The sequence below is a fragment of the Sander vitreus genome, chromosome 20 (assembly GCF_031162955.1).
Source record: "Sander vitreus isolate 19-12246 chromosome 20, sanVit1, whole genome shotgun sequence".
Lineage (NCBI taxonomy): Eukaryota > Metazoa > Chordata > Actinopteri > Perciformes > Percidae > Sander > Sander vitreus.
In genome coordinates, this window is record NC_135874.1 from 16,712,481 (window position 1) to 16,739,767 (window position 27,287).

Below are 27,287 nucleotides of genomic sequence, written 5' to 3' on the forward strand. Positions count from 1 at the left end.
CTAATCATTTTCCTCTTTTCCTCCTCCCTTTCCCATCAACCCTCCCCCTCGCCCTCTCACCCCGCCCCTTAGGCTGCTGAATAGAATGGCCGCTGATGACCGGCACCTACCCTCCAGTTGTGGGTCCTACATCAAGACGGAGCCGTCCAGTCCTTCCTCAGTCATCGACACGGTCAGCCACCACAGCCCCAGCGGCAACTCAGACGCCAGTGGTGGCTATGTCAGCACCATGAACAGCCACTCCAACGGTCTGGACTCTCCACCCATGTTCACCCCCAGCGGGCTCGGGGCCGGCACCTGCCGCAAGCGTTATGACGATTGCTCCAGCACCATCATGGAGGACTCGTCCATAAAGTGCGAATACATGTTGAACTCCCTCCCCAAGAGGCTGTGCCTGGTCTGTGGAGATATAGCCTCGGGGTATCACTATGGGGTGGCCTCATGTGAGGCCTGCAAAGCCTTTTTTAAAAGGACAATACAAGGTATTTTTCTCCTGTCATCTCCCCCTAACAAACACTCAGTACAAGTTATTACATCCCATGTCACTGCATCACCAGACAGGAAAACACCCTCCATACAAGACACTTTTGGCCTCACAACAACATTGAAACATACTCAGTCCAGGCTATTCACTATGTAAAAAATAATCACTGGAGTGTGAAAGATGTTTTATCTACCTCCTGAGACCAGCCACCTCCATAAAACATCTTTGTTTTTGATTCCATTAGACTGTACAATACCTACACTACTATAGGATAACATTACAAAATGTGTAAGCTTATTTACTGATTATCAAATAACTGCATTTAAAAAACATTGTACTGGCTTTTAAAAAAACAGGAACCAGAATAATTATTTTACATGGGACAGAAGTGTGGGTATGATTACATCATCTGTCATGGTTGGTGGTGTATGGTGGACATGACATCATCACTCAGTGGTCAGATTTGGTGTAGTGTAGAGGCTGTTTGCCCAGATGTCTTGGGGGGGCTCAGAGAACGTGCTTTATTATTCCTGTCCTGTCCTGTGCGTGTGTGCGCGTGTGCGTGTGTGCCTGGGGACTAGGGTGCGATTGGCTATCTGCAGGGCATGATGTATCACAACTTCTCATTAGACAGACAATGAAAGGCCCCCCACTGTGAAACTGTGCGCTCTGCTCCAGATTAATCAGGAAGATGGAGATATTGTTGAGCCTGGAAAAAAAGGAATCTGCACAACAGGCACAGCTGCCCAGGTCTAAGCTCTGCCGGCTTAGTAGTGCTATAAAAACAGTGGAAAAACTAGATAAAATAAGTAAAATGAGCCAAGGAATTGGATTGTGTTAAAATGAAATGATTAAGAGTGGGAATTTTTTATATTTAAACTAAATGAGTCTTACATTTTTTATCCATTGCTTTCAGTAAATATTCATCAACAAATCATTGCTGATGAAAACAAAATCATTATACAGTATAAAGATCAGGCTGTCTGTCTGCTTGTTAGGTGTTGATTTTGGACATTACAACCCTATCAGCTTTAGACAGTCTATGTACCTTTTGCAGGCAAACAAAAGCATTAGGCCAAATCCTCCTGTTTACCCATGCTGCCATCAGCAATCCTGTCTATTGACAAAAGATGAAATTTTTTTCTTTCAAGTAACACAACTGGGCCTTTGTCCCCTCACTAAAAGTACACTGACGGCAACACAATGGAACAGAAAAAAGGCATCATGGAAGAAAGAGACGTCTTAAGTGAAGCAATGGCCCAAACAATTAAGAGGAAGGTACATGGAAAAAAATTGAAAGAGCCTCTTTTTTCCCCACTCACTTTGCATTGTCGATTTGAAATCCCTCTCTTTCTCTACTTGGAGGGCTGCCTGTAATGGAGCTAATCTGCCGTCGTTTGTCCGAGCCACAGGAGTTTTGTCAATAACAATCAGCGTTTGGAAAGTGTAATTAAGGCCGAGGCTTTTCATTAGGAAGAAGGGAGGAGGCCGTCTCCAGGGACGGGCATGCCAATTAGAAACTCAGGCACGCGTCGCCGGGTAATTTCAGGGAAAGGAGGGGGAAAAAAACCCAGGACTTCTTTAGATTGGAGAGGGACCCTGCTGCTCTTTCAGAGGAGAGGAGGAGAGGCTTAATGGCATAATAATCAGACAGGGGTCCCAGGCAGAGAAGGCAGGAGGACGCAGGGACTTTTTGGGGGAGGTGTAAGCCATCCGAAATGATAAAAGAAACGCATGCAGAATTGCTGGAGGAAAATGGAGGCAGTAAATAGCGGGATGTAGAGCCCTTGAAAGAATGAGAGGGTGCCGTTGATGAGAACTGATTAATTAAAGGAATAACGAGGCAGTCAAGGGTGGAGTGTGAGACGGCCCTCTCTAATGAGAGGAAAACAAAGGAACTGTCTTTTCCAGCCCTTTATCACATTGTTCTATAGCACTTAGGGCAAACAACATGCTAAGTTGATGTTCACCATGTACATGACAATTTCTTTATTCCCTTGTGCTCACCTTGTGTAACTGTGTGTACTATCTCGTAATACAGCAGCTAATTCTTGATAGGAAATTTGTAGTTGTTTTTTAAATAACCTCCACTTCTTCAGCTGATGCCCTTACCTTTTCAACAAAAGTGGATAGAAAATCCATCTTCTGTCACCTACTTATCCAGTGAAAAGCCCCTTGAACTCTTATGTGGAGATAGTTACATTAGTCAAGGCCAGGCACAAATTAATGTCAACCTGGATCTCCATCCATCCCAGAAATACCCCTGTTCTCATTGCTCCCTAATCATCCCGCCATTCCTGCACCTCACGTGCCCCACCAATCAAAAACATAAATCTCTTATTGAACCGTGTTTTCTTCCCATTTTGAACCCAAGTGTAAAATTGCTTGAAAACCAACTGAACTCGGTGGCCCCCTTTTATATGAAGTAATAGACCTTGACAGTAAGCCTGTAAAAGTCAGTTTAGATTTTGATGAGAAATACCTGCCATTTTACTGTAATTTACTTACAAGACCTGACTTTCCCCTCTGTGCCCTGGCATGGGTCCTGAAAAGCCATAAAATAGATTGAGACAGATACTTATCAAGAGAAGAAGGAGGGAAATCTTTTTCTTCTACCTTCACTCTGTAATGTTATTGGTAACCATACCATAACCTCTCTAAAGACAGATAAACCCGAGCATGGCCTTTGGGTTAAAGGGGTTCCTGCCAGTATGCTTCATTTCTGAAAGTGAAACTAGCCATACTATTACTCTACAAGACAGGATTTCCAGACATCATTTCTGAATGACAAGGTTATTGTAAAACATTCAATAGGTGTGCCACTTTTAAGTCAATGTTTTAGTCTACTGTAACTACAAATTCTCAATTAAATCAGTACATGTGTCAATATGTGACACTTTGTTTAACAACTATTCAGGAGACTGTAATGCTACATTAGATGGAAAAGTCATAGAGTCAGTTTAATCCATTCATATATTTCCCTTTACCCACTTATCTTGTTCAGATTCATAAAGTCTGTTAAATCCATTATATTTCAGTTTATTTTACATCCGTGGGTTTAGTTATATTCAGGTAGAAATAGTTTATTCAGGGATGAAAATTTTGGTAACTGAACCAACTAGACTGCTACAAACAACGTCATTCATTCACACAAAGACAACAAAGACACAATAGATTGCAAAGAATGCTACATCTTACAGTATTAATGCCTATTCTGTTCAAAGTAAAAAGTTAAATACATAGACATAAATATCTATTATTGAGCTTTTATTTAACAATTACATTCAAGACCCTAATTAAGCACATAAATTACATGCATATGTTGCATATAGTGTAAATAAAGTGTTTGACATAATGATGACTTAATAAAATTGAAATTACCACTGCGGTTACAAATGTTACTGATAAAGACAAACATTTAACAGCATCAAACATTATAATTCCTTCAATGTGGTATAGTTGTAACAAGTTCCAATCTATGGATCATGGATTGTGCCTTTAATATTAACATGTATTGTATATTTTTCTTTTATCACTCTAAATGTATGTAAGTAAAAACAATAAGCCAAAAGAGGTCGGGGCATATTGTCATGTAGCTCAGCTAAAAGATGTTAGGCATGTTTTGATGTGGGACTTACTGTTTGCATACTGATACTGAACCCTCTCCTAAATATAAACCAAATGTAGAAATTAAAAAAATTAGTTAATCCACCCTTCTCTGCATTGAGCTATGAGAAGCCCCCTCTGACAGAACATCAGACGCACAGAGGACTTGACAGGACAGGTGGACGCAGTAGCACAGCAGTGTGTGAGCGTATGTTTGTTTTTGTTTCTGGAGTGTGTGCTATCAAAGGGCTAACTCTCCTAGTTAGCCACTAGGTGTGGTTCGTGCACGTGTCCCCGTCACCCCTGAGACAGGGAAGGGAGGGGAGGAGGAAAGAAAAATCCCCCCATAAACAAAGAGTCCTCAGGGGACACACAGGGTCAACTGTCCCGGGTTGGCAAACCTGCAACATAGCATGCATATAATAAAGTGATAAGTAAAGATTTTTCAAATTTGCAATCAAAATCCATGTTTCTTTTATGTATTTAGTATTTTATGTACCAACAAATTGCTGATTGGTTAGTGCATAATGGGAACGCAAACCAAAAAGACCTCCAAGAATTGATTCCAGCACAGGGTGGCACTGATTGCCTCCTCCCAGCATATGGGAAATGGATAGGATTATGATGGTCTGGTTCTGCTATGACAACAGAGAAAACAGACAGAGGAAAGACAATCAGAGCTCATCAGCCGCCTTCCCTCACACCTTTATTTACCCCAATCCCAAAGAGATGAGGAGAATTAGCATAATGATTTCTAACCCAGATATAAGGAGGAATTTCTAATTATTTATAACATCTTGGGACCCTCCACTTGATCTGTCCAATAATGTTAACATAATTGCATAAGTTGTCAAAGGATGTTGGAGGGCTAGTGGAGGAACGCCAGTGGAATATTACACAGCTTTCTGTTTCTCTGTACAGAAAAAATTGAGTGAGGGCCAGAGCTGTACGTGGAGCAGCTTCAGGATGTCGGGATGCAATCCTGATGTGTTTATGTGTGTGGATTTCTGTTTGTCAGTTAACACTGCAAAATGTAAAAATGCTTTATCTGTTTAAGGGGTTTCTGTATAGTATGTGTGTGTATATAGTAGTTTCAACATAAAGCATATTTGCTGACATTGTTTACTTGTCTTTTAGTGGATGAGGAAATAATATTGAGGTAATCATAATGATTAAATTGGATTTGTACATTACTCAACTATTTATTTCACTATACTGGCAAATACATAAACCCTAGGTTAAAATAAAAGTTTAGAAAAATCCCAATGTCAAAAGCTTAAAAGCTGAAAGCCCTTTCAAAATGAAGATAATTCAAATGCCTAGGCTGAAGCAACCATTATATTGAAACCCTTTATTGAAAACCCCTGAATACAGTAAAATGTAGGGAATCAGAGAGAAGCGGAGGCATTGCCTCACATATCCTGCCCTTTCTATTGCTAATGCTAGAGTAGAGCAGAACCGGCTCTTTTATTGTGTCGCAATGAAACTCTTTTTCATTGCTCCATCCTGGAATCAGACGCTGCAGATGAATAATGCATAAGGCCTCTTGCCTGTACACTATGTAAATAGTCAACAATGGCAACAGTGGTAACAACAGGTTTGGGTCTGCTGGAGTATTATGTAAAGTGGTCAGGGGCAGCATGCCTGGCTCTCTAGCCTGCTATTGAGGTGGTGGCAGGCCCCTCTGAGCGCAGGAGGGACATGGCCTGCGCCCGGGGCCCGGAGGGGACACGCACAGAATTAATGAGGCCAATTTAGTGTTGGACTTTGGTGGTGTCTACTGATGGGTCCTGAAGGACTATAGTAGCTTTACCTCCACCCCCACCCCCACCCTTTACGTCTTACCCTAGCTTTTCCTCCTGCCGTTGCCCTCAGTGCTGGAAAGTTCTGTACTCACTGGAGAACACCTGAGTCTCCTGCACACTACAGATTCTATAGGAAGTGCCCATGCCTGGTTGGCAAAAGATGGTTTATTATAGACCATCTGAGTACACATGGTGTTATTACCATTAGGTTCTCTTTTGTGCCTGGTGAAATGCTTCCACCTCATATTCTACCCAATATGTGAATATTTCCACAAACATTTAGTTTTAAATTATAATTAATTGTGCCTTAATCCACTCTGGTTTTGTTAGTGATAACCTTGTCTTCTTCTTCTTCTTCTTCTTCTTCTTCTCCTCAGGTAACATAGAATACAGCTGTCCTGCCACAAATGAGTGTGAGATCACAAAACGGAGACGCAAATCATGTCAGGCTTGTCGCTTCATGAAATGCCTCAAAGTGGGGATGCTCAAAGAAGGTAAGAAGAGTAAGAGCATTTTTATTATTCTTACACCCACAGATACATATACTGTACATATTTTGGTTTACAACGTACACATAACAGTTATGCAAATAAAGAAACCTCCATTGATCTGTTAAGGGATAAGGGAGCAGCTAGTGGAACATTACAGCATCACACACCAGTTCTCATGATAGTTGTTATGGTAAGTCCCAGACTGCTTCAGCAATAAGTCCCACAGTATTTTTCATCTACCAGTCCAGAGTGAGAGATGCATACAACAGGCTGGCCTAGACAACAGTTCCCAGCCCCCCTGTCCTCCCCCTACCTACACAGCAGTAAATAATGTGCAGTTGAGCTGGGGACAGAAATATGCTGAATAGGTTGATCCTGCCATCTGAGTAATAGAAATGTAACAGTATTCTGCCTGGAAAGGCTCAAGCAGGGTCCCTGAGCACACACTGGGCACAGTCTCAGCTCTCCCCGGCATATTGATCCACTAAATGTTTTCCGAACATCTCAGCTCTCTTCCTGTGGATGGTTTTTTAAAGTCACGCCAGCAGGGAATTCAGTGACAATTAAACATGCTTCCGATGGATTTTTCTGACTGGGTTTCCCCCCTCCCCATCACCCTGACTGAGCCCCCTGAGACCCCAAGGCTTGGCTGCTCTTCCATGGGAGGCACCTATCCTTCTTCTTTACCCCATTGCATTAGTGGAGGCATTCTCACCTGTCTCTCTTTTTCTCCCTCTGTCTCATTCTCACTTGTTGGTTGCTCCAAAAGGGCCAGACAAATGAATAATGAAAGATATGTGGCTTGGGGGTGAAGTGGCGGTGTTATATTTATTCAAGCCTCCTCTGGGAGCATCTCAGGGACTCTGTAAGGAAACATGTTTTCCTCGAGTGCTGATGAGTGTGGGTCAGGTAGCACTTATGTTGTGCGACGTATGATTGTCCCTCATGTTTATACAGTAAGATAGAGAGCCAGATAGAAGCTCTGATAAATTAAATTCTGTATAAACTTCCACTTGTGTGCAGTATATATATCCCACCATTATTCCTCCCATTATTCATAGGAGAGCGGGATTTATAGATGCATATATACCCGGTTGCCAGCTAAGGCCAGAGTCATAGCCCGTATGGATCTCTACCCAGTAACAGAATCCCTTGGACTGCATGCAGCCAGATAAAGCCTCAGTGCCAGAAAGACAGAGTAATCGCATTACTATCTGATGAAAAATTTATGCCAATATATCATCTTGGAGAATAAGAGACTACAAAAATATGTAGCCATGGCTATAAATGAATGACCAGTGTCAGGTCAGAGTAAAAAGAGTGTAAAACTCAAATATGCAGACTTCGGCTAAGCCCGAGGTTCTAATGCTGCACACTTCTGTGTATTCAGCACATTCCCAGAATAAGAATGACCCTCCTTTTTTACACAGCGGCTGTCATCACCACACGGCAACTATTATCACAGGCTGATTGAAGTCTTGCGCAGATGTTGTCATACTGTAGATCCCTCTAAAATAGCCGTTTTCTGTCATAATCAAAATGTATTACTATTAAAATAACACATTTGTTATGATTAACACAGAGCGGTGTGAAGTGCATTTTTTGTGTAAGCTCTGCCTTGAGGCCCGGCACTTTAAAGTCTCACCAAGACGAAATGGAAAGAGAGACACATGGTCTCTGTCCACTGTAAGCTCTATGAAGCCATCGGCTCAACGCCATGCTCAGGCCCAGAGTGTGGAGATGGCCACCGCTCATGTGACTGAGGTTGCCACTTACTTTCATTACTGCAGAAAGGTCACATTGTGTCTCAATGGAAAATCACCTAATTATAACTTAACAGCTCCAACAAAGTACAGTGCTGTCCCCCAATGAAACAGAAGTTTAAATCCATCACTGTCTCTGAAAGAATAACAATATTAAACGTCTTCCGAGGAAAGTAAGGTTAGATATTTAATTTTTTTCATTTTTTTGATTCTCTCAGTAGTAAAATGCATACAATAGTAGTATCTACTGAGCAAGCACAAAAGCTGCAATCAGAACTTTCATATCTCAAATGGGGGTAAGGAAAATGGTCTTCAAAGATCCACAGTCTGATTACAGGAGACCTGCCTAAACCCTGTGTTGAGTCGCTGTACATTCCCTTTACTGTATAAAGGAGGAAGTGATCAATAAAAGAATCCAATGTCAGGGGCAACAGGTTTTTCCTCTGATCAATGGAAATGGATCAGAGCTTAGAGCAAGAGAGAAGACAAGATACTGTTGAGAGATTACATTGACATCATTTAGTGGCAGTGACTTCCTTTCTCCATCGCTCACTAACACACAGATCCCTCAACATGCATGACCATATACACACACACACACACACACACACACACACACACACACCAGTACAGAAAAATGTCTGTAAAGTTACATATATATATTTTTATCTGCAGCGTCGAGACAAAGACAATAGCTTTTTGTTCCATTGTCATCACTGTGTAACAGCGCTGTTTGTAAAGGTAGGTGTCTTATTGTGAGAGGACAGTGTGACAGTCATGAACATTACCTGAGCAAAGTATGTTTGTGCTGATATACAATACACCTCTCATTGTTCAGCAGACTGGCATTCAAAGGACAACCACATCCCACAATAGCCCCATCATAGCCACGTACGCAACATACAGAACATACACACAAACCACATTACACTCAACATGTATAGTGCCTGAAATACTAGACATAAATGTCCACATGGGCTGCAGGCCGTCTATACCAGTAAGACAAATACAGTCTGTATCCAAGATGCAATAATGGCAATAGTAAAGTAAGTAATAACGAAGCTTTTTCTGAGGCAAAGCTTACTTAAAATGTTTTTACCATACTGTAATTTAGAGCACTCTAAAGTGTAGTTTAAGTAGCACTTTGTCTTTTCAATTAGCAGTACAAGCAGGGACGTCGGCTCACTGGGGATATTGTAGCTAACCTGTAAATGGACTATGTGACGAGGGTGTCAATATGCAGCCCCTGGTGTCAGCAGAAGGGGAGGATGGCAATGCGTGACAATTTTTCCGCTACTCTCGCTCATCGCCACTTGTGATTAAAAATGCTGCAACACACTTACAAGCATGCAAAGCTGGCAACAGGGGCCCTTTGAAATAGTGCTGACGACAGCGGGGCGGCTTCCTTGAAAGGTAAGGTTCACCATGCCTTGCCATGTGGCCTTCTGATTTTCCCAGCTAAAATAGGGTCCGCCTAAGCCCCCCTTGGCATTGCCAACCATCCCAGACATCCTGACGCTTTCCCCAGGGAGAGACAGCCAGAACAGGTGAGGGACTCAAAATAAGGGCCTCTACCACGGCCGTCCACACAAAGTGAGTGAAGACAGGCCCTTTTGTAGGAGTGTACTCGGAAAGGGATTATTATTGTTTTTGGAGAGAAAGAAGAGCCCTAGGTCAGCTGGCCTCAGCCCCCACCCTGAGGTCTGTGCTAATCCGTGCACAAATGCCAGCCGCCTTGGCCAAAAGCCCTCTCCCCCTGCACCCTGCTTTGAAGAGATGATACCCGAGCTCACCCGCTGCTACCCTCACTGCACTGTGTAGTGGGCCATAAATCAGTGAGATGACTTTGGATGAGGTAGTGCTCAAGTCTCTTCACACATTTGTAACACTCTTACTGTTTACTTAGGAGGGAGCACAACAGAGTCAGAAGCTTCGGGATCCGCCAAAGGGATATGAACCTCACAAAGGCCCCTATAAAGTCCCAACCATGGTGCCCGACAGCATAAGTGAATGAATGCGTCTAGCTGCTCTTAATCACTCTCTCTTCCTCTCTGTCTGTATCTGGCCCTGTTGGACAGTAAAATGAGACAGGTTGTGCCAATTTTTTCCTGTCAGCATCTGTTAATTATGGTCAGGACTGTTCTAATTAAAAGAGGCACCCATCTACCTTCATCACTAGCTTTACACTGGCTGACACAGCCACATGACTCAACCAGCAGAGAGGATCATGGAGAGCAGAACTGCCAACTGGCAGAGACCGAGCACATCGCGAGAGCCGGAAGAAACTGTAATAAGTGGTGACATCACATTTGACAACGAAAGGAATTTTCCATCTCTACATTAGGAACGGCACCATCTTAGTTAGATCTGAAACTTTTAAAGCACTTAAACGCGAGCAGCGGAGGGTGTTTGAAGACTATTCTCAAGACGCCTTCACAGAGATAAATCTTCCTTTATATGTTACACATTAAAATAAAATTGTATTGCGTGTATTGTATGTGTGTGTGTGTGTGTGTGTGTGTGTGTGTGTAAAGCACAGGTAGTTGGCATCAGTTGATTCCCTGGTGCTTGCTGGGAAGGATGAGGCTCTGTTGGGAATTGGGGGTAATTAGGTTAGTGGGTTGTCAGCGTCAGGAAATTGAAAGACAATTCTAATCAGATTTGTGTTTCTAGGGAATCAAATAATTTATATAAGTAGAAGAAAACTCCTTTCTACAGTTACATGATAATACAGTTTACTGGACCCCCTCATGCCTTGAGTGTGAGGGAGAGGGAGCTATGGCCACATAAGATAATTGGTGAAAATCAAGAAGATATTTTGCATAAATCCACCGTTGAATTCCTCTTTGTTAAATGAAGGCCACCTTCTATCTTACATCATCTGATTTTCCTTCCCCCCTCCCCCATTCAACGAGCGACCTCAAATCACTGTGTATGGGACACATCCAAACTCATCCCCTCCAAGAGCACTTGCTGATGGGCAAATTGTATTAGGCTCATTTGCAGTGGCCACACAATGCCCAGGTTTGACACCGTCCTCCCTGTTATAAAGTGATGAAATCATCAAGGAAGTGCTCTGGCTGCGGGTGTTGTTCGCTCAAAGGACGTGGCTGACAAATTAACTCCTCCTCCACCGCAAGCATTTCATTGAGCCTTTTCTCATTCACCCTTTAGTATTAAATTTGTTTGGGAGGGGGTTACATTATGCCTACAACATGAATTGAAAGGATTCTCCCTCTTGACAGGATTAAGATATCGGGGATATTTAGGCTGTACGGTAGCAGTGACACGCTGGTCTAAATATAGGGATGCAGGATATAAATGTTTGCATACACTTGCATTAAATAACCAAATACCTGCCTGGTGGTATCAAATAAATAGAACAGCCTAGATGAAATATTTTAAGTATGTTAAAAATTAATAGAATAGAAAAGACATCCAAATGGAAACATTCTTATCAAATAATGAGATAATAAATAACTTATGTTATGATGAGGCCGTCTTGACATTTACAGTATCAGTGTGGAACCTGGCCCCCTAGGTGTGGCTGGGGGTGATAAGGCCTCAATGCTACTCCAGTGAAAGAGGGGTGAAATAAGGGTCTTTTATTGGAAAGCAATACCTAGTTATCTATCTGCAGTATGACAGCGGATGTTTTGTACAGTGTGTGTGGGACTATGTCTTTGCTTGTAGGCTAGTTAAGTTTATTTTTCTGGATACCGAAGACCACACACCTGAGCTCACACACCCATACAAGCAAAGAGGAATGTAGCTGGCAGCTAATTAGTATGCAGTCTGCCTCACCCCAAAAGCTAAATAATTAGAAGGCCAGTCTGTGAGATCATTGACCCTGCGTTAAATATTCATATGTTTAGACCTGCTCTGGGCTCAGCTGTGTCACAGTAGACCAGCCAGGCATGGACCACATATGGGAAGGCAGCCGTGCCTCTGACAAATTCTCACACACACACACACACACACACACACACACACACACACACACACACACACACACACACACACACACAATGGAGTGCAAGCTCACTCGCTCTCAGACACACACACTTATGCCACTATGCAGTCCTTTTACGCTAACGCTTTTACACATGATCTAGAATATGTTAGAGTGTCACCTCTGATCATCATGCTACATTTTTGTTCTAGTGTAATAGATGAAAGATTTAATTGCGGCTTTACTACTGTATCACCCTTTATCTGATATATTTATTAGCTCAACCAAAATTTAATTTCCATGTATTTTGATATACCTCTATTGTGGAAAAAATACACTCTTAATCTCATGTCCCTTTTGTCGTTTCTATCCCAGGGGTTCGTCTGGACCGCGTGCGAGGGGGCAGACAGAAGTACAAGCGGAGGTTGGATACAGAAAACAACCCGTACCTGGGCTTGACGCTCCCCCCTCCCACCAAAAAGCCTCGTGAGTACTGCTTCGTCACTAGCCCATTGTCTCCCTCCTCTGCCGCCCCTTTTCTGCAAGGCCAGCATGCAGGTGAAGCTGAGGCAAAATTCTAGGCCAGCCTCATGTTCTTCCTGTCTTTGCCATGTTTGGGCAGTTGAAAGATCATTGATCCGAAAAATGGGCCAGGTATTGTTCTGGTCAGAGCTGAATTATGATAAGTCTATGAGCAGATGTTAAACATTGACAGAGTGCTCGAGGACACTAGTGTCTCACATTTTCACACATACATCTTTTCCTACCTGCGTGCATTCTGTAGGGATAAGAGCTTTCAGTGCCTTCATACAAATTCAAGCTCCATCCATTAGTTTGCATAATGAGACCGAGAACGAAACTGTGAAAGTGAGCCCACCATTCTACCATGTGTTACAATTTCACCGATGCCCAATGTTTAGCAGCACGGTGCATCTTTGTGCCTCGCTGAGCTTTGCATTGATATGACCTTTGACCTCTGCTTTGCTTTGACATCCCCCCTTCTTCCTCCTCTATCCTCAGTCACAAAGATAGTGTCTCACCTGTTGGTGGCGGAGCCAGAGAAGATCTATGCCATGCCTGACCCCACCATGCCGGAGAGCGACATCAAGGCTCTGACCACGCTGTGCGACCTGGCTGACCGCGAGCTGGTGGTCATCATCGGCTGGGCCAAGCACATTCCAGGTATAAAACAAATGACTTTTGCTTCCTTTTTTCATCTTTTTTTTTTTTACCTTTCTGTTTTGTCCTATTTCCCCCAGTTTTATTTCTCTCTGTCTCCTCTCCACACACACTATGAAAAAACATGTGCACTCACACACGTAGATAATTAATGACAGCAGCTCATACAGCCTCAGGGTGTGTGGAGAATGGGGGTGGTGCAAAATTGACATAGCCGTGCAAGAAACAAATCAATAGAGTGCATCTAAAACCCCTGCATTGAACGGAGAGGGGGACACAGTCCCAGTGCCAACGTATGTTGTAATCACCAGGGAGATTTAGAACAAAGTTAGGGACCTGCCCAACCAAACAAGGCATCATATCACACACACACACACACCCACACCCACGCACACACACACGCACACGCACACACACACACACACACATACACACACACACACACACAGACACACACACACACGAATGCACTCAAGCGCAAGCACACATACATTGAATTATTGATGGACATAATCATGTTTCTTCCTTGCCCCATAGACATTCTGATAGACGAGGTGTTAGGTTATAAGAGGCTGTTGAATTAAGGATACAGCCCCTCACGTCAGCACAGATTTTGCTTCCTTCAAGAGTTTTCCTCTGATTTTGACAGAGAACACATTGTTTAGCAGCTCTTTTTTTTTTTTTGCAACCGAGGCAGATTCTCCTTGATCTTGAGCTTGACCCCCATAACTCTATAACATTACTGTGCTGTAGGCATGAAGGGGTAACAAACTAAATGAATGTGTCCCTCAGCGGCACCTCCATAACCTCTTCTTCTCATCAGCATAACTTGGGCAGGCACAGAGCTGTCAGAATGCAGGAAATGTGCAACATCAGTACAGCACTGACACACACACACACACACACACACACACACACACACACACACACACACACACACTGTCTGCCTCACTCTCGCGCACATACAAGTGTGCATGCTTTTGAATCATACCAGTTAAGATAAATTCCAACCCCAATTCATAGATTAAGAAGGTTCATTTATTTTAAGTAAGGTGAAGTGGACTCCAGCTGACCTCGGGCAGGTGCATTTTGTACTGAAAAGGTATTAGAGAAGGAGGGGTATTAATCAGGTACAGATCTGATAGTAAGGAGATTAGAGATGGATATGCTCCCAGCCCGTGGCCTCAGCCCCGGCCCCTTACGCATCTAAACAGTTTGGATCACTCCCTACAGGCCCTGCATGGTCAGCACACTGAGAGTTTAACAAGGAGCTTAGTCAGGACCGGATCACAACTGACCCGATAACACACTCTCATCGTTGTGACCCAAAAATTACACCAGTGCCGCAGACATGCACAAAAACAACTACATTCCTGTGCTGGCTGCTGAGTAGACTGTGCAAGCATGGAGGCAGCACTCACTAAGACACGCATACGTACAGATAAGAGATGAGTCATATCATGTTTTTATATTTACTGTGGAAGAAATTATTTCACAGGTAATCTGAGGCCACTGATTAGCCTGAAGCCGGTGTAATTAATGTAGCCACCACACACCATTTAATATACAGTCCGTGTTAAGGGCTTTAACTTGTTTCCTGAAGTGCATCATCATGTTAATATGTGTACATTCTATCTCGGATTTTGTGTGTGTCATAGTGTTGAAGCTCTGTTAATCAGATTATACTAACACGTATTGCACAGTGGATAGATTCATAATGTTAATGGGATTTGCTGCACATATTGTTGCAGAGGACTTGTCATTTCAACTGCGTTAATAATGACCCAAAACCTGACGCAGTAAGCATGAGTGGCTGTTCCAACTATGAGCGAGAACCTGGAACTGGACGGATACTTTAAACAATGTGCAGCACCTGCAAGATGGTAGACTTTAAGTCGATTATTCTGATCTGCTTCTGTATAAATACACACAGTCAAACTTGTGCTTTGGTTTTATATTTTATATTTGTTTGTCATCTGTTTTTACGTATATCATAGAATCACACATATACTTTTAGATTAAAAAAAAAATTTGACAGAAGAAAGTCGTCTACTTCAGCTTTTCAGTCTGTCTGTCCTTTTGGTGCTGTCTATATTAGGACAGTAGGTGTCCTCTGGCCATGAAATGGCTGCATAATTGAGTTGTACATGGCTGAACCTGATCAGAAACGGTTCACTGGTTGAGCGAGACTCCATGCACCAACACTCCATGCAACAACGGTACCCCGGGGCAACGTACCATGCTCACTTCTACCACATTTCTCCCTCCATCCGCTCCAGGACAAGAAAGGAACAGGGGAACAAACTGCTGATTGCATTCTGATAGATTTTTGCAGCCTTAGGCAATGGAATTAAAAAGATTAACAGTTCATTATGAAGTAGACCACATTGATTAGGCCATTGACAGATGGGCCAATAACTAAAGTCCAAATGTAACAATTTAAATGTCGTGAAAATTGGCACTTACCTTTTCCCAATTGATTTTTAATTTCCCCTATTCTCAGCTAACATTTGAAAATGTGTTTCAAAATTGGCATAATGTGGAGTAGGGTGGCCCTATTGAGTTTTAATTGGAGGGCGATTGGAGGATATCAAAGCTCTATCATTAGTGTAGATGGTATATTCACAGTCCAATGTCAACTTTGTCATCCTGGCTCTATTGAGCAAACCATGAAAGGTCAGTTTGTACACATGATGTGCTTTTCAGGTTTTACAGATTTTTGTTCTACGATTTCAGAAATCAAGAACAAGATTAATCAATCAGATCAGGTGCACTTGTTATCTTAGTTTAATGAGGCAGATATTGAAGGCTGGTGTCACATATCAAGAGCCTATTCACAAGTTTGCCATTGCCAGACTGCAGCCTTGCCCTCCTTCTGAATCTGCCTTTGATTAATTGATAATCACTGCAGAGCTTTTGGACACTAGTGTCACTACTCCAAATAGCACCATGGAGCAGAGTCTAACACGGCTGTTGCCTGAGGGGGGTAGGGTCATTAGGAGCAGTGTTAGGGGGATGCTGACAGATGGCTTGTTGCTCGTAAGGTGCTAACAACCTTTGACACACATAGCAGTTCACTGTCCACCCCTCTGGCCCCCTTCCATCCCGTAAAGCGGCATTTCACTCCGTCTTAGAGGTTTAGGGAAGTATACTGACAGCTTCAATACCCTAGAACCTGTTTACCACCTTGACATTGCTGCCTTCTTCAGGAGTGGCGGGATACCAGTGTGAGCCCTGTGGCCTCATGCCACCCCACATTGCTTCCCACCCGCGGTGGGAATGTCATGTGTTCATATGTAAAAACTGCCATGCATGCTGCTTATACAAGAGGTACTCGTTTGGTGTTTGCCCGCTCCCCATCATCCCAGGAGTGTTTTCAGCTGGGAATTCTCGGAAGGCTAAAGGTCCAAGCAAACATTGACTCTCTCCTGCTGCTTTGCTCCTATGCAATAAAATATATATCTGCTCTGGCATGTCACCCCTAGAATGTAACATATTCAAACAGCATGTTTACAACCTACATACATTTAGATTTTTTTAATGCTTACATTTTTTTTCGTCATTGTGTGTTATTGCATTTTTCAGTGTTAGATTCAGACGAGATTAATCTAATGAAATTGTCTTGTTGGTGTTGTTCTATTCATTACTGGTGTTTTGGGAATAGTCATCATCTGTGCTTTATTGGATTGCAGCTCATCAGCTCCGCATTTGACAGACAACCGCCTGGTGGGTTAGTTGTTAGCATGGAGGCAGCAATGTTAAAAAGAGATCGCGCCTCTTGTAGGTTGTCGTGTTTGTGTCAGCTCAACCCTCCACCATAATCACCCACCCACCCATCAGCCCCCTCCGGGCTCCTGTTTTCTCTTTGCCATTAAATTGTGAAATCTACTTACTGTGTTGCCAGCCTGATCCCACTCAAGCTGCGTAATCTCCTTGTAATAGTGTGAATACTGCCCGGCAATAAATCAGCACCTCATCAGTGCACTTTATTAAATATAGACACCAACAGACAGCTCTTAGTATATTCAATTTACCCTCTGACGTAGGCTTCAACACAGGAGATAAAGATAGATTGAGCAATCAGGTGGATGCTGAGGCCTGAACCCCGGCATGAGAGCGAGAGGAAGGCGGAAAAGCTGCAGGGAGATTGAGATGGGGGCGTATTGGAGGCAGACAGGCAGTCAGGAGAATGCAGGGCCAGGAAAGGGACATCTGCCAGGCAGGGTGGGGGAGGGCTTTGTTTAGCTACTGTGACACATGAGCAGGTACATCCAGCATCACAATTATGTGATGACAATGATGCACTGATCATATTGTCATCAAGTTGAATCTAAAATCTGAAACTGTAGCATCGGTGTCAAATTTTGTGTCATATTTTATATCAAATGCTTTGTAGGAAATCTTATATGCTGATGTGCCTTAAAGTGATCGTCAGCAGAGCGCCATCCTTCATTAAGCAATGTTGCTTGATGGCAGCGGAGATAAATTATGTGTAATTATGGCAATGATTAAAGCCTGATTTGCCCCGGCCTATGGGGCTTAACAGAGATATGTAACATCAGTATTGGGCAGTGGGACCCTAGGGAGGGCTAAAGACTTTTCTGTTAGGGTCAGGAGGTCATAGGGTGCAGATTAAAACAAGGGGATTACTGTGTTTAACGTTCTTCAACCTCATAACGTTCACAGGCTACTGGTCAAATCAACCATTCCGAAGCTACTTACAATGGGATAATGGGCTGGTTATTACGTTGAAAGAAGGCAGATAGCGGACTCTCCTGAAAGTCAGCGCCAGAGCTGAAAGAAAAATCATCAACCTCTTTTTCACCCAGTCAATTTAGTTTGTATTGACATGATTTTGTCCCATATAAAAACAGCCTGTGTGTCATCAAATCAGTGTCCAGGGAAAGCTTGCAGCAAACTGAGCTGTTTGTGTTGTACATGTGGCTGGACTGCAGGTCAAATTATTTATGTCAAGCACAGCAATTTATTACCAAGCTGCTATTGATTGGGTCCTCCTGACGCTGTCATGTAAATTCAAGAAGAATCATGGTCGGCAGCTGCACGCACACACAGATCCACACAAACAAGCCTGCGCACACACACACACACACACACACACACACACACACACACACACACACACACACACACACACACACACACACACACACACACACAGAGAAGCTGCTCAAAATTGCCCTTCATTCCTGTATTGGTTATACATCTTACACCGTAGTGTGCCACATCAGAGGAATCTATACATATCAGAGGTGCATACATTTCCCCCATGTCCCCTTTTTTTTCAAACTGCCATCTAAAATAAAAAGCTTTGATATAGAATAAGCTTATGGCAGCATGATCATTGTGCTCAGTTTGAGGTTAGAAAAAAAGAAAGACGTGCAGAACCTCTGGGGTCCTGTTAGGGGCAGTTTTACTCCAACTGGAGCCCGGAGAGCTCTTGACTTGGCTGAGGTGAGATTGCCGCTGGGCAGAAGTCTTCAGGGCCTGCTTGTCCTTCTGATAGCTAGCCATGATAGATCAGCTGCTGTCCAGCCAGAATTACTCTCTTTCCTCTTTCTATCTCCCTTTTCCTTTTCTCCTCATGCTCCCCTTTTCACTGCCTGCTGCTGCTCTCTTTCTCTCTTCCTTATCTCCCTCTCTGGTCCATATCTTCTCCTCTCTTTTATCCTCTATTTCTCTCTCTCGCTATTTTTTTTTCTTCCTTTTTACCCTGTGTCTGCTCTGTTGTCTGATTGAGGGTGAGTTACGAGGGGGCTGCAGCTGGAGGGGGCCACCGTGCCTCGTAATTACATCTCTTTTTATTACCTGCGCTAATGGCCCTCGGGGAGAGGGAAACAATAATAAATTAATAGAATATGAACTCCAGCTCAACAGAAATCTACAGCATTTCATTTTGGACCGTCCTGTGCTCTGGCAGATGAAACGGTGCTCTGATTAATCTCTGTGAGGGGTTTGAAGCAGCCGTCTGTGGGTTTGGGCTGCCCCCTCTTGCCCACAGCCGAGTGCATTTGGGGAGATAAAGGGAGAGGTGATGGTTTTGGCTTCTGTTGTTGGTCTTTAGTGATCTTGCTTTCACCCTTTGAGCTATGAATGATAATGTAATGATGCAGTTAGTGGTCAGTTGGGCTGCTCTGTAGTGTTTTTTCTCTGTCACCTATATTTATATTTTTTCTTTTTGTTGATTATACTAAATTTCAGTCATGCCCATGCATGATTAAATATGTCCCCTGTGATCATCATCCCCTGTGATGATTTGAAAGTGAAAATCCCTCTGAGGCATCTGGTTGCTATATGAGCAGGGTGCTTAAGTCAAAGTGAACAAAGAAAAGCACTGCATTGTTATTATCTCTGTATACCTGCCACAACAGACTTCCAGACAGAAATCTGCCGGTGCACTCAGCAGTGGAGTGGAAAAGGCCCTTCAAACGCGCAGACAGGCTTTTCTGATTTGGTCAATATTGTGTCATGTTTGGTCAAACCCCGCCAAGGCAGTGGGCTGGAAATGAAGATGTAAATATTGATATTTCATTAGAGGAAATCACCCACTCCGACGGCACTTAACCGGGCCACCTTCAGAGTGCGGCGGCCGGAGCGCGTGTGACCTGCAGAGTCGGGAAGTCACTTCATTACTCGATTAAATTGAGTGGAAAAAGGCGAGGCAACGACACAAGATCCCATTTGGAGCGATAATTTAGGCCCTGAAGAGAGGGGATGGAGCAGGGGAAAAACACCACCTTCCATTGCACAACACTGAATTAAATTCAAGGACTTTTAGCGTCAAAGGTAATTGTAGGCTGCTGGTCTGCATGTGTGCATATGGTTGAGAGGTGTCTGCTGTATCAGAACAACTCTAAAGCCTCTCCAACAAACCCTGAACAAGGCCTTCACACGAGCTGTCACATTGGAAGCAGCGCTTTAGTTCCGCTTCAGCCCTCCTTGGCATTAAAAGGCTAGAAAAGCCTTGCCTGGGATTGTGATGCCAACCTGATGCGGCAATCAAGACCACGTCCGAGCTTGCATGACAATTTTCCCTCCAGCCAGTCCACAGTCTGTACAACTTAATAGCCACGTATGCAGACAAGGAAATAACATAACATGATTTTAAGATGCAGTCTGGTATGTGTAATGGCACAGGCCTTTACACAATATGGCTTATTGCCTCCACTGATAATGGCCAAGTGTTTTGAGTGCTTTCGGCAGTTTGCTTTGTTGGGTCTAATTTGGGCTCATCAGACCTCTGACCAGTCCAGCCGGGCACCAGCACCTTTCTGTTAGCACTCTATTCTACTGACTATTGATTCCCCTTCAAAATGTGAAGGCCCTCACATTCTGATCACAATCAATTAATTAATGTATCCTCCAGCTCTTCCCCTGCAGTGGTCATCACCACGATAAGGGAAATTGAACACTCAGGTACTACTCTCCCTGGCTCTTCTTTTCTCTCTGCCTGACTCTCTCTCCATCCTGTTTCTTTTTCACGTTCTCTCACGCTTCCTCATCATGTGTCTCTTGTTCTTCTCAACCTGCACATGTGCGCGTGCGTGCGTGCGTGCGTGCGTGCGTGCGTGCGTGTTTTCATGGTGTCCTGGCAAAAGGTGATAAACATCAGGCTCCCCAGTGAGATCATGTATATTTAAGAATAGGTGCGGTGAGCGCCCTGGTCAATACTGTAATCTATCGCCTCTTAATCACGCAGTGGCAGGTAGCGTGGCAACAGCAAACTTGTAAAAGCAATCATATTAATCAGGGGCGGAGCTGAAGAGCCTAATGTGCTGTCAGAATGGGCTGCCTGCAGGCATGCTGTGCAGGAGGAGGGGAGGTGGGAGATGGAGGGGAAAGAGTGTGTGGGGGGGGGGGGGTGTTCATGCAGTTTATTGACAGCTGAAGGGTAGTATGGAGGAAAAAAGGATGAGATGGCTATCTGCTCCTTACTCTCTCTTCCTTTCTCTTTTTGCCTTTACCCGTTTTAATTTGTTTGAGTTTCTCACAGCTCATCTTTTGGGGATCTCACTGTTTGTTTTATTTAATGTTCTATTTTGAGCATATGTAGTGGTGTTGAAGGGGAAATGACAGTGGTTTGACGGCCCGAGACAATTTCTGCTCATCCAGCTGCTGTTGGAGAATGAGGCCCTGGGTTTAAGCAGGTCTTCAGGCTGGGCTTGAACCATGTGACCCCTGTGCTCTGTGCTCTGTGCTCTGTGTGTGTGTGTGTGTGTGTGTGTGTGTGTGTGTGTGTGTGTGTGTGTGTGTGTGTGTGTGTGTGTGTGTGTGTGTGTGTGTGTGTGTGTGTGTGTGTGTGTGTGTGTGTGTGTGTACTTTTATGTGTATGGATTTATGTGCATACGTATAGGTGTCATGATCCGCATGTGTGTCAGTTTTGTTTTCCTGGTTGACACATGTTTGTGTATCTGTGCGTGTTGCTGTGCGTGTACGTATGTCCTCTCATCACCTCCTCCCGCGACACAGTGCATGTCATGTCCTCAACCCTTCCAATGAGAATGTGTCTCAGTGCTAATCCCCCTGCACACCAATAGAGGTGTGACAGGATACACGGGGTAACCATATGGCTTTGTGTATCCCAGACCTTTGCACCGATTTACTGTCCTCACTTACAGTAAAGCCCACTCAAGTGCTCTGACACCGGCTTCAAAGAGGAACTTCCACTGTGCATTTAAAATTAAACACCACTCTCCGACATGTGCCTCGACATGTACTCCAAGCTACCTGGGCTTGACAAGTCATGTTTGGTTTACTGATCAAGTCGAAGTGCCGTCTGTTCTTTTACTTTGAAATACTTTCTTTTACTTTTTAAAACTCTTATGAAAGAAGATGTCTGGTTGAAGAGGCACACCTATGCATGTTTGAACAGAAATGCTTAAACACAAAGACTCCATTTTTATTTCCCCTCTGTCATGCAGTCCTCCTGTCCTCAAACAATTTCCCCCTCTGTCCCCCCAGGCTTTTCCTCTCTCTCTCTGGGAGACCAGATGAGTTTACTGCAGAGCGCCTGGATGGAGATCCTCATCCTCAGCATCGTGTTCCGCTCACTGCCATACGAGGACGAGCTGGTGTACGCTGAGGACTACATCATGGACGAGGAGCACTCGCGGCTGACGGGCCTGCTCGACCTCTACGTCTCCATCCTGCAGCTGGTCCGCAAATACAAGAAGCTCAAAGTGGAGAAGGAGGAGTTTGTCACCCTCAAGGCCATCGCTCTCGCCAACTCAGGTGGGCCGTCTTCAGCACACTGACGCATTATAAATACCATTCAGGTGGCAATTTAATGAAAACTGCAGTATGTCTTAAATGAGCATCAGGAAAAATATTAAATAACCTCAATAAAAAAGTGAAATTATTTATTTAATTTGATTTCATTATCACGAAAAGTATTTTTAACATTATAGTAATTTATAATAACATAACAATTGTGTTAATAATATGAAAGCAGCAGAAATCACTGTTACTCTAATTTAGCAGTCATCTTATTAACCATATATGTAAATAATCTATTTTATATATTTATTATATTTATAATTATAGATACTTTCAGAAGAACAAACCCGTCAATATTACCCCTACTGTTTCATTCCATGATGTAATTTATTTTTGTTTTAAAAACATCTTATTAGTCTAACTCACTTTTTCTAATTAATGTTATAAAAGCATTATTGCATTCAGTGAAATATGACAAAATAATAGTAGATTTCTTGCACAATAAATGCAAACCAAAAATCAGTTTCACTTTACTGAAATAACAAATTCATATGCACACAATATATGAAGAATACACTGAAGTTGTAGTTAATTTTTTTTTTTAAATAAAGACATGAAAATATTTTTTTATATAATTTTTTATAAAGGTTTATTACTCACTCAGAATATTTCGCTTTTTCCTGACTAGTCCTAATGCACACTAGACTACACTAGTGTATAATATCCAGAAACAGTAAGGTATTGTCTGACACAGTTTCAGAAATGACATTTCTTAGTTTTTCAGGAGTTTTTCAGTGTAACCTTTAGTTTGGGGCGTGAGATGGAGAGAAGATAAGGCCAGTGTACGAGAAAGAGGGATCGAGGAGTGAGCTTTTTTTAATTGAACACCTTCCATGTTGTGGTATTTCTCCAGCGCTCCCTCTCCTCACTCTTTCTCCATCTCCATAACAGTAGCTGCAGGGCACAGCAGCCACGGGAGATAAATTTAGCATTTCATTAGGAGCACAGGGGCTGTCAATAAAATGTGTTAAGTCGAATAGAATGAGTATCAGGGAGTGATGGGCCTCGTTTGTTCCAATGCGAAGATAGCACGCCGCTATTGACAGGCTCCTTTTGAGGAGGCAGGACCTGTCCCGCTCTGATCAATGCATGCCTGGGTCACTGGGCCGCTTTCTCTTGTGTTGTCCAGGGCTGAAAAATGAAAATGCTGATGGTGGGCCTTTGCTTTCAGACAACAGAGCTTTGGTAGGGAGGAGGGGTGTGGGAACGAGGAGAGATGGGGGTCGAGGAGAGAAGAGGACGGGGGGGGTCCAGAATGTTAGAACAAGGTCTCTGGGAGATCGCTCTCCCGGGAGCCCCTCTGTCTGACAGCTGTGAAAATTCATAGCAATTGATTTTGTAATTAGCAGTTTATCAATCGGATCGACGTGGGCTCACTGATGGATTGCGAGGAAATTGTTTCTTCAAAGTTGTTTTTTAGTCTACCCCTCCTCCAAAGACTACACGCTGCATGTTTGCTGTCTCCTGCACTCTTTTCCTGCCCATCTCTTGAGATGTCTTTATCTCTGTTTTTATTTTCTCCTCTCTTTTTTTCCTCGCTGCGAAACATTCAATTATAGTAGGTTCAAATAAGGCCGGTTACACACTGCCTGCGTGGCGTGAGCGTGGCGTTTCTGTTGCGTGTCAGCTGCGTGGCGGCTGCGTGGATTTTTCTGTCTTTACACACCAGAAACGTGTGCTGCTAGCCTTGTCTGGACACATGTATGTTTCCCATTGATCAAATGAAATACCATGCTAAACATAACTATAGACTGATTTGATTACAGCAAAGACAACGTCGGCAGTATTGACGGCAAAATAGGCTACAGAATATTTCGTTCTATATTGACAGGTGCAATATTAGAAAATCGATTTTTTTTTTTAAATTACATTTATATCAAAACCTAGAGACTTTCAAACATCAACATGTCATTTATTAATATGTATTCGTGTCTAAACGACATATAAACATCTTTTCCTATTCTATTTTGCCTGGAAACGCTTCCAACACGCTTACGTGACACGAGCCGCGCCTGAGACGCGCGTGTCACGCAGGCAGTGTGTAAGCTCTAACCTGTTAACATGGGAGCCGAAATATAAACGGACACGCCACGCAGCTGACACGCTGCGCGACGCATCCAGTGTGTAACCGGCCTAAGGTTTATTGCTAAAACATGTTTGTGAGCGTGGAAAATAGAAGAAAATATGACTTTTGATTTGTAAAAATGCAGCATGTTGTGAATCCAGCCTCTGTGAAAAGAACAAGAGATAATTATGTCACACCACATCCTCATCTGAGATTTTTTATTTTTTTGCCTTTTGTTCTTCCATCCTCCCCCTCTCACCTCCCTCCCTCCCACATTCACTTAACAAAACGACCTACTTCAGTTTACCACTGTGGATTTAAAAACCGTCAGGGTGAGAAATGTCTCAAGGTCTTGGGAATACAGTTGTTCCAGTCAATGAATTTGGGGCGAAGTCTGAAATCTGTTTTGCCTTTTATTGTCCCATGTGGTAAAATATGCACCGCCAAGGTGAGACGAGTCAGGCAGCCAATGACATGCCGCCACCTGAGTGCCAGACACCGGTTAACCAGTGAGAGATACCACGACCCCGAACTGTCCCTGAGAGGGGCTGGGAGATAGAAACTGAGGCAGAAAAGGGCGAGAATGAGAGGGGAGTGCTGTAACATGATGTACAGAAGGATCTGTAAAAAACAGTGGCAGTATAGGAACGAAGAACACCAGAGAGAAGCCAGACTGAAACTGTAGACTGCTGTAAAACTGGTCAGGAGGTGGGAAAGAGATCTGGGATCACTGTAGCTGAGTGTGTCACAGTCTTTGTTCAGTACAATATAGAAATAAAGTCAAATAACACAGAACATTTACAGGAAAATCGAAACGTTTGTTTTTAAACTGCTATATGAGTTGTTGCGTGTAGCTGTAAAATAACCCCATTTGTGTTTGTTTTCCCTCCACTCTGATGGTCAGAAACTCCTTTGAGAGAGAAGGAAGAAAATTAATTGAAAGGAAGTGTTGTATTCATCTCAGGCTTGTTTATGGCATCCAATTCTCTAATGGAGCCCCTTTTTTCCATTGTTTTTTTTTGTCTGTAAACAATCAGTCCTTTGGAACAGTGAGGTGTTTAATCTGTGTACTCGCTCAGAAAAGATTGGGTGCTATTCATGCCATTGTTACTAGAGGAAAACATTGATTTTCAGTCTCTCTGGTCAAGGGCCGTATGAATAGCCCACCCAGTCCACCAAAGACTAAATAAATGAAATAAAGCAGATGTTGTATTTTTGTTTAGTTTTTTATGATCTATTCTTTATCTTGTCAGGGTGTGAGTTATAATGATAATGTGTTCCCTACCTTACTGCTCCTGGCAGAGCAGTAAAGATCAATCATGAGATTTAATTTAGTTTTAGAAAAATCCATTTCCCATAACTCCTGTTATATTACCAGTCTCAAAGTGCAAACTACTATTTCTTACAAGTTACTATTTTTCCTCTTGTCAAATTTAAAAATCCATCAGTCTTCATGCTCCTTTCTCTGCTCTCTTCCCATCAGACTCCATGCACATAGAGGACATGGAGGCGGTCCAGAAGCTTCAGGACTCTCTCCACGAGGCCCTGCAGGACTACGAGAGCAGCCAGCACCAGGAGGACCCGAGGCGGGCAGGCAAGCTGCTCATGACCCTGCCTCTGCTGCGGCAGACAGCCACCAAGGCAGTGCAGCACTTTTACAGCATCAAGGTGCAGGGAAAGGTGCCCATGCACAAACTCTTCTTGGAGATGCTGGAGGCCAAGGTCTGATTGGAGGGTGGCTTATTGGCCACGGCAACAGCGGAGGGCTGCATTAGCGATACAGAAAGTGACTTGAACCAAGGCTGAGGTTACTGAGGAGAAGGAGACCCCCACTGACTGTGCTAGGCAGGAGAGGGACTGAACTCTCTCACTCCTCCTCCTGGAACCCTGGGACGCTAAATAAAAAAGAACAAATGCAAAACTTGGTTATTAGTATAAATATAAAAATGATGCAGATTAATTTAAAATATATAAGAAATACTATGTACAGTAATAATTTTTTTGGTTTTTGTTAATCGTCAGTGGTCATGCTGTAAATGAAGAAGGACCCCTCTGCCCCTCAGCATCTTCAGAATAAATAGTTGCCTGTTCTTAATAACAAGAGGTTACTTTTTTCAGAGAACTAAAGTTCCTTAAATTTGTTCTGAAGACAGCAGAGGTGTCAACAACCATAAACAGACTCACTTGTCTCACAGTTATGTTTTTCCTGGACTTGACCAGGACATGTATATATTTATTAATGGAAGACTGAGTGTACAGTTTAAAGTCTGGTAAACTTGGTGGCCATTTTCTCTTGTTCTCTTCCTGGAAAAAAAAAATGAACTAAAATTGTTACCTAAATGTGAACTCTTATCGGTTTAAATGTCCTTGGATATACCTCTCCAGAGCAGTAAGCCGTGTGATCTTTGTGGCTCTGTCTCAGACTGGAAGACTTGCTGGTCCTGTGTTTAACCAAACTAGCATAGGCAGGTATAATTAGTCGTCTTATTCTGTAGTAACTCAGCAATAAATGGAGCTGTGGGGAAACCTTCAATCTTTCATGTGCTTTTCAATGCTGCTGTTGCTAGAAGACCATGCCTGTGTATCTCAGTTCCCACATGTGGGACACACCACTGCACACTAGTGTTTCTCCTCTCCTTGTAGTGGTT

General features: G+C 43.2%; 1 protein-coding gene across 9 annotated transcripts; it reads left to right on the top strand.

Moving 5' to 3' along the window:
• Positions 1-72: 72 nt before the first annotated feature.
• esrrb (estrogen-related receptor beta) lies at positions 73-26,367 on the top strand. Of its 9 annotated transcripts, XM_078277440.1 has the most exons (7): positions 80-482; positions 4,254-4,268; positions 6,273-6,389; positions 12,477-12,608; positions 13,122-13,283; positions 22,260-22,529; positions 26,123-26,367. In XM_078277440.1, the coding sequence occupies exons 1-7, from the start codon at positions 86-88 to the stop codon at positions 26,365-26,367; spliced, it is 1,338 nt and encodes a 445-aa protein (XP_078133566.1). In that variant the 5' UTR covers positions 80-85. The 9 variants fall into 9 exon arrangements, with proteins under 9 accessions (XP_078133559.1, XP_078133560.1, XP_078133566.1 ...); XM_078277433.1 differs by lacking the exon at positions 4,254-4,268 and having other exon boundaries at positions 73-482; positions 12,477-12,659; XM_078277434.1 differs by lacking the exon at positions 4,254-4,268 and having other exon boundaries at positions 73-482; positions 12,477-12,587.
• The last annotated feature ends 920 nt before the right edge of the window (positions 26,368-27,287 follow it).

Excerpts from the sequence above, each read along its gene's own strand:
- esrrb (XM_078277433.1), top strand. The coding sequence starts at position 86 with ATGGCCGCTGATGACCGGCACCTACCCTCCAGTTGTGGGTCCTACATC. Across the intron at positions 13,284-22,259 it reads CTGGGCCAAGCACATTCCAG|GCTTTTCCTCTCTCTCTCTG; the intron begins GTATAAAACAAA and ends CTGTCCCCCCAG. Across the intron at positions 22,530-26,122 it reads CATCGCTCTCGCCAACTCAG|ACTCCATGCACATAGAGGAC; the intron begins GTGGGCCGTCTT and ends TCTTCCCATCAG.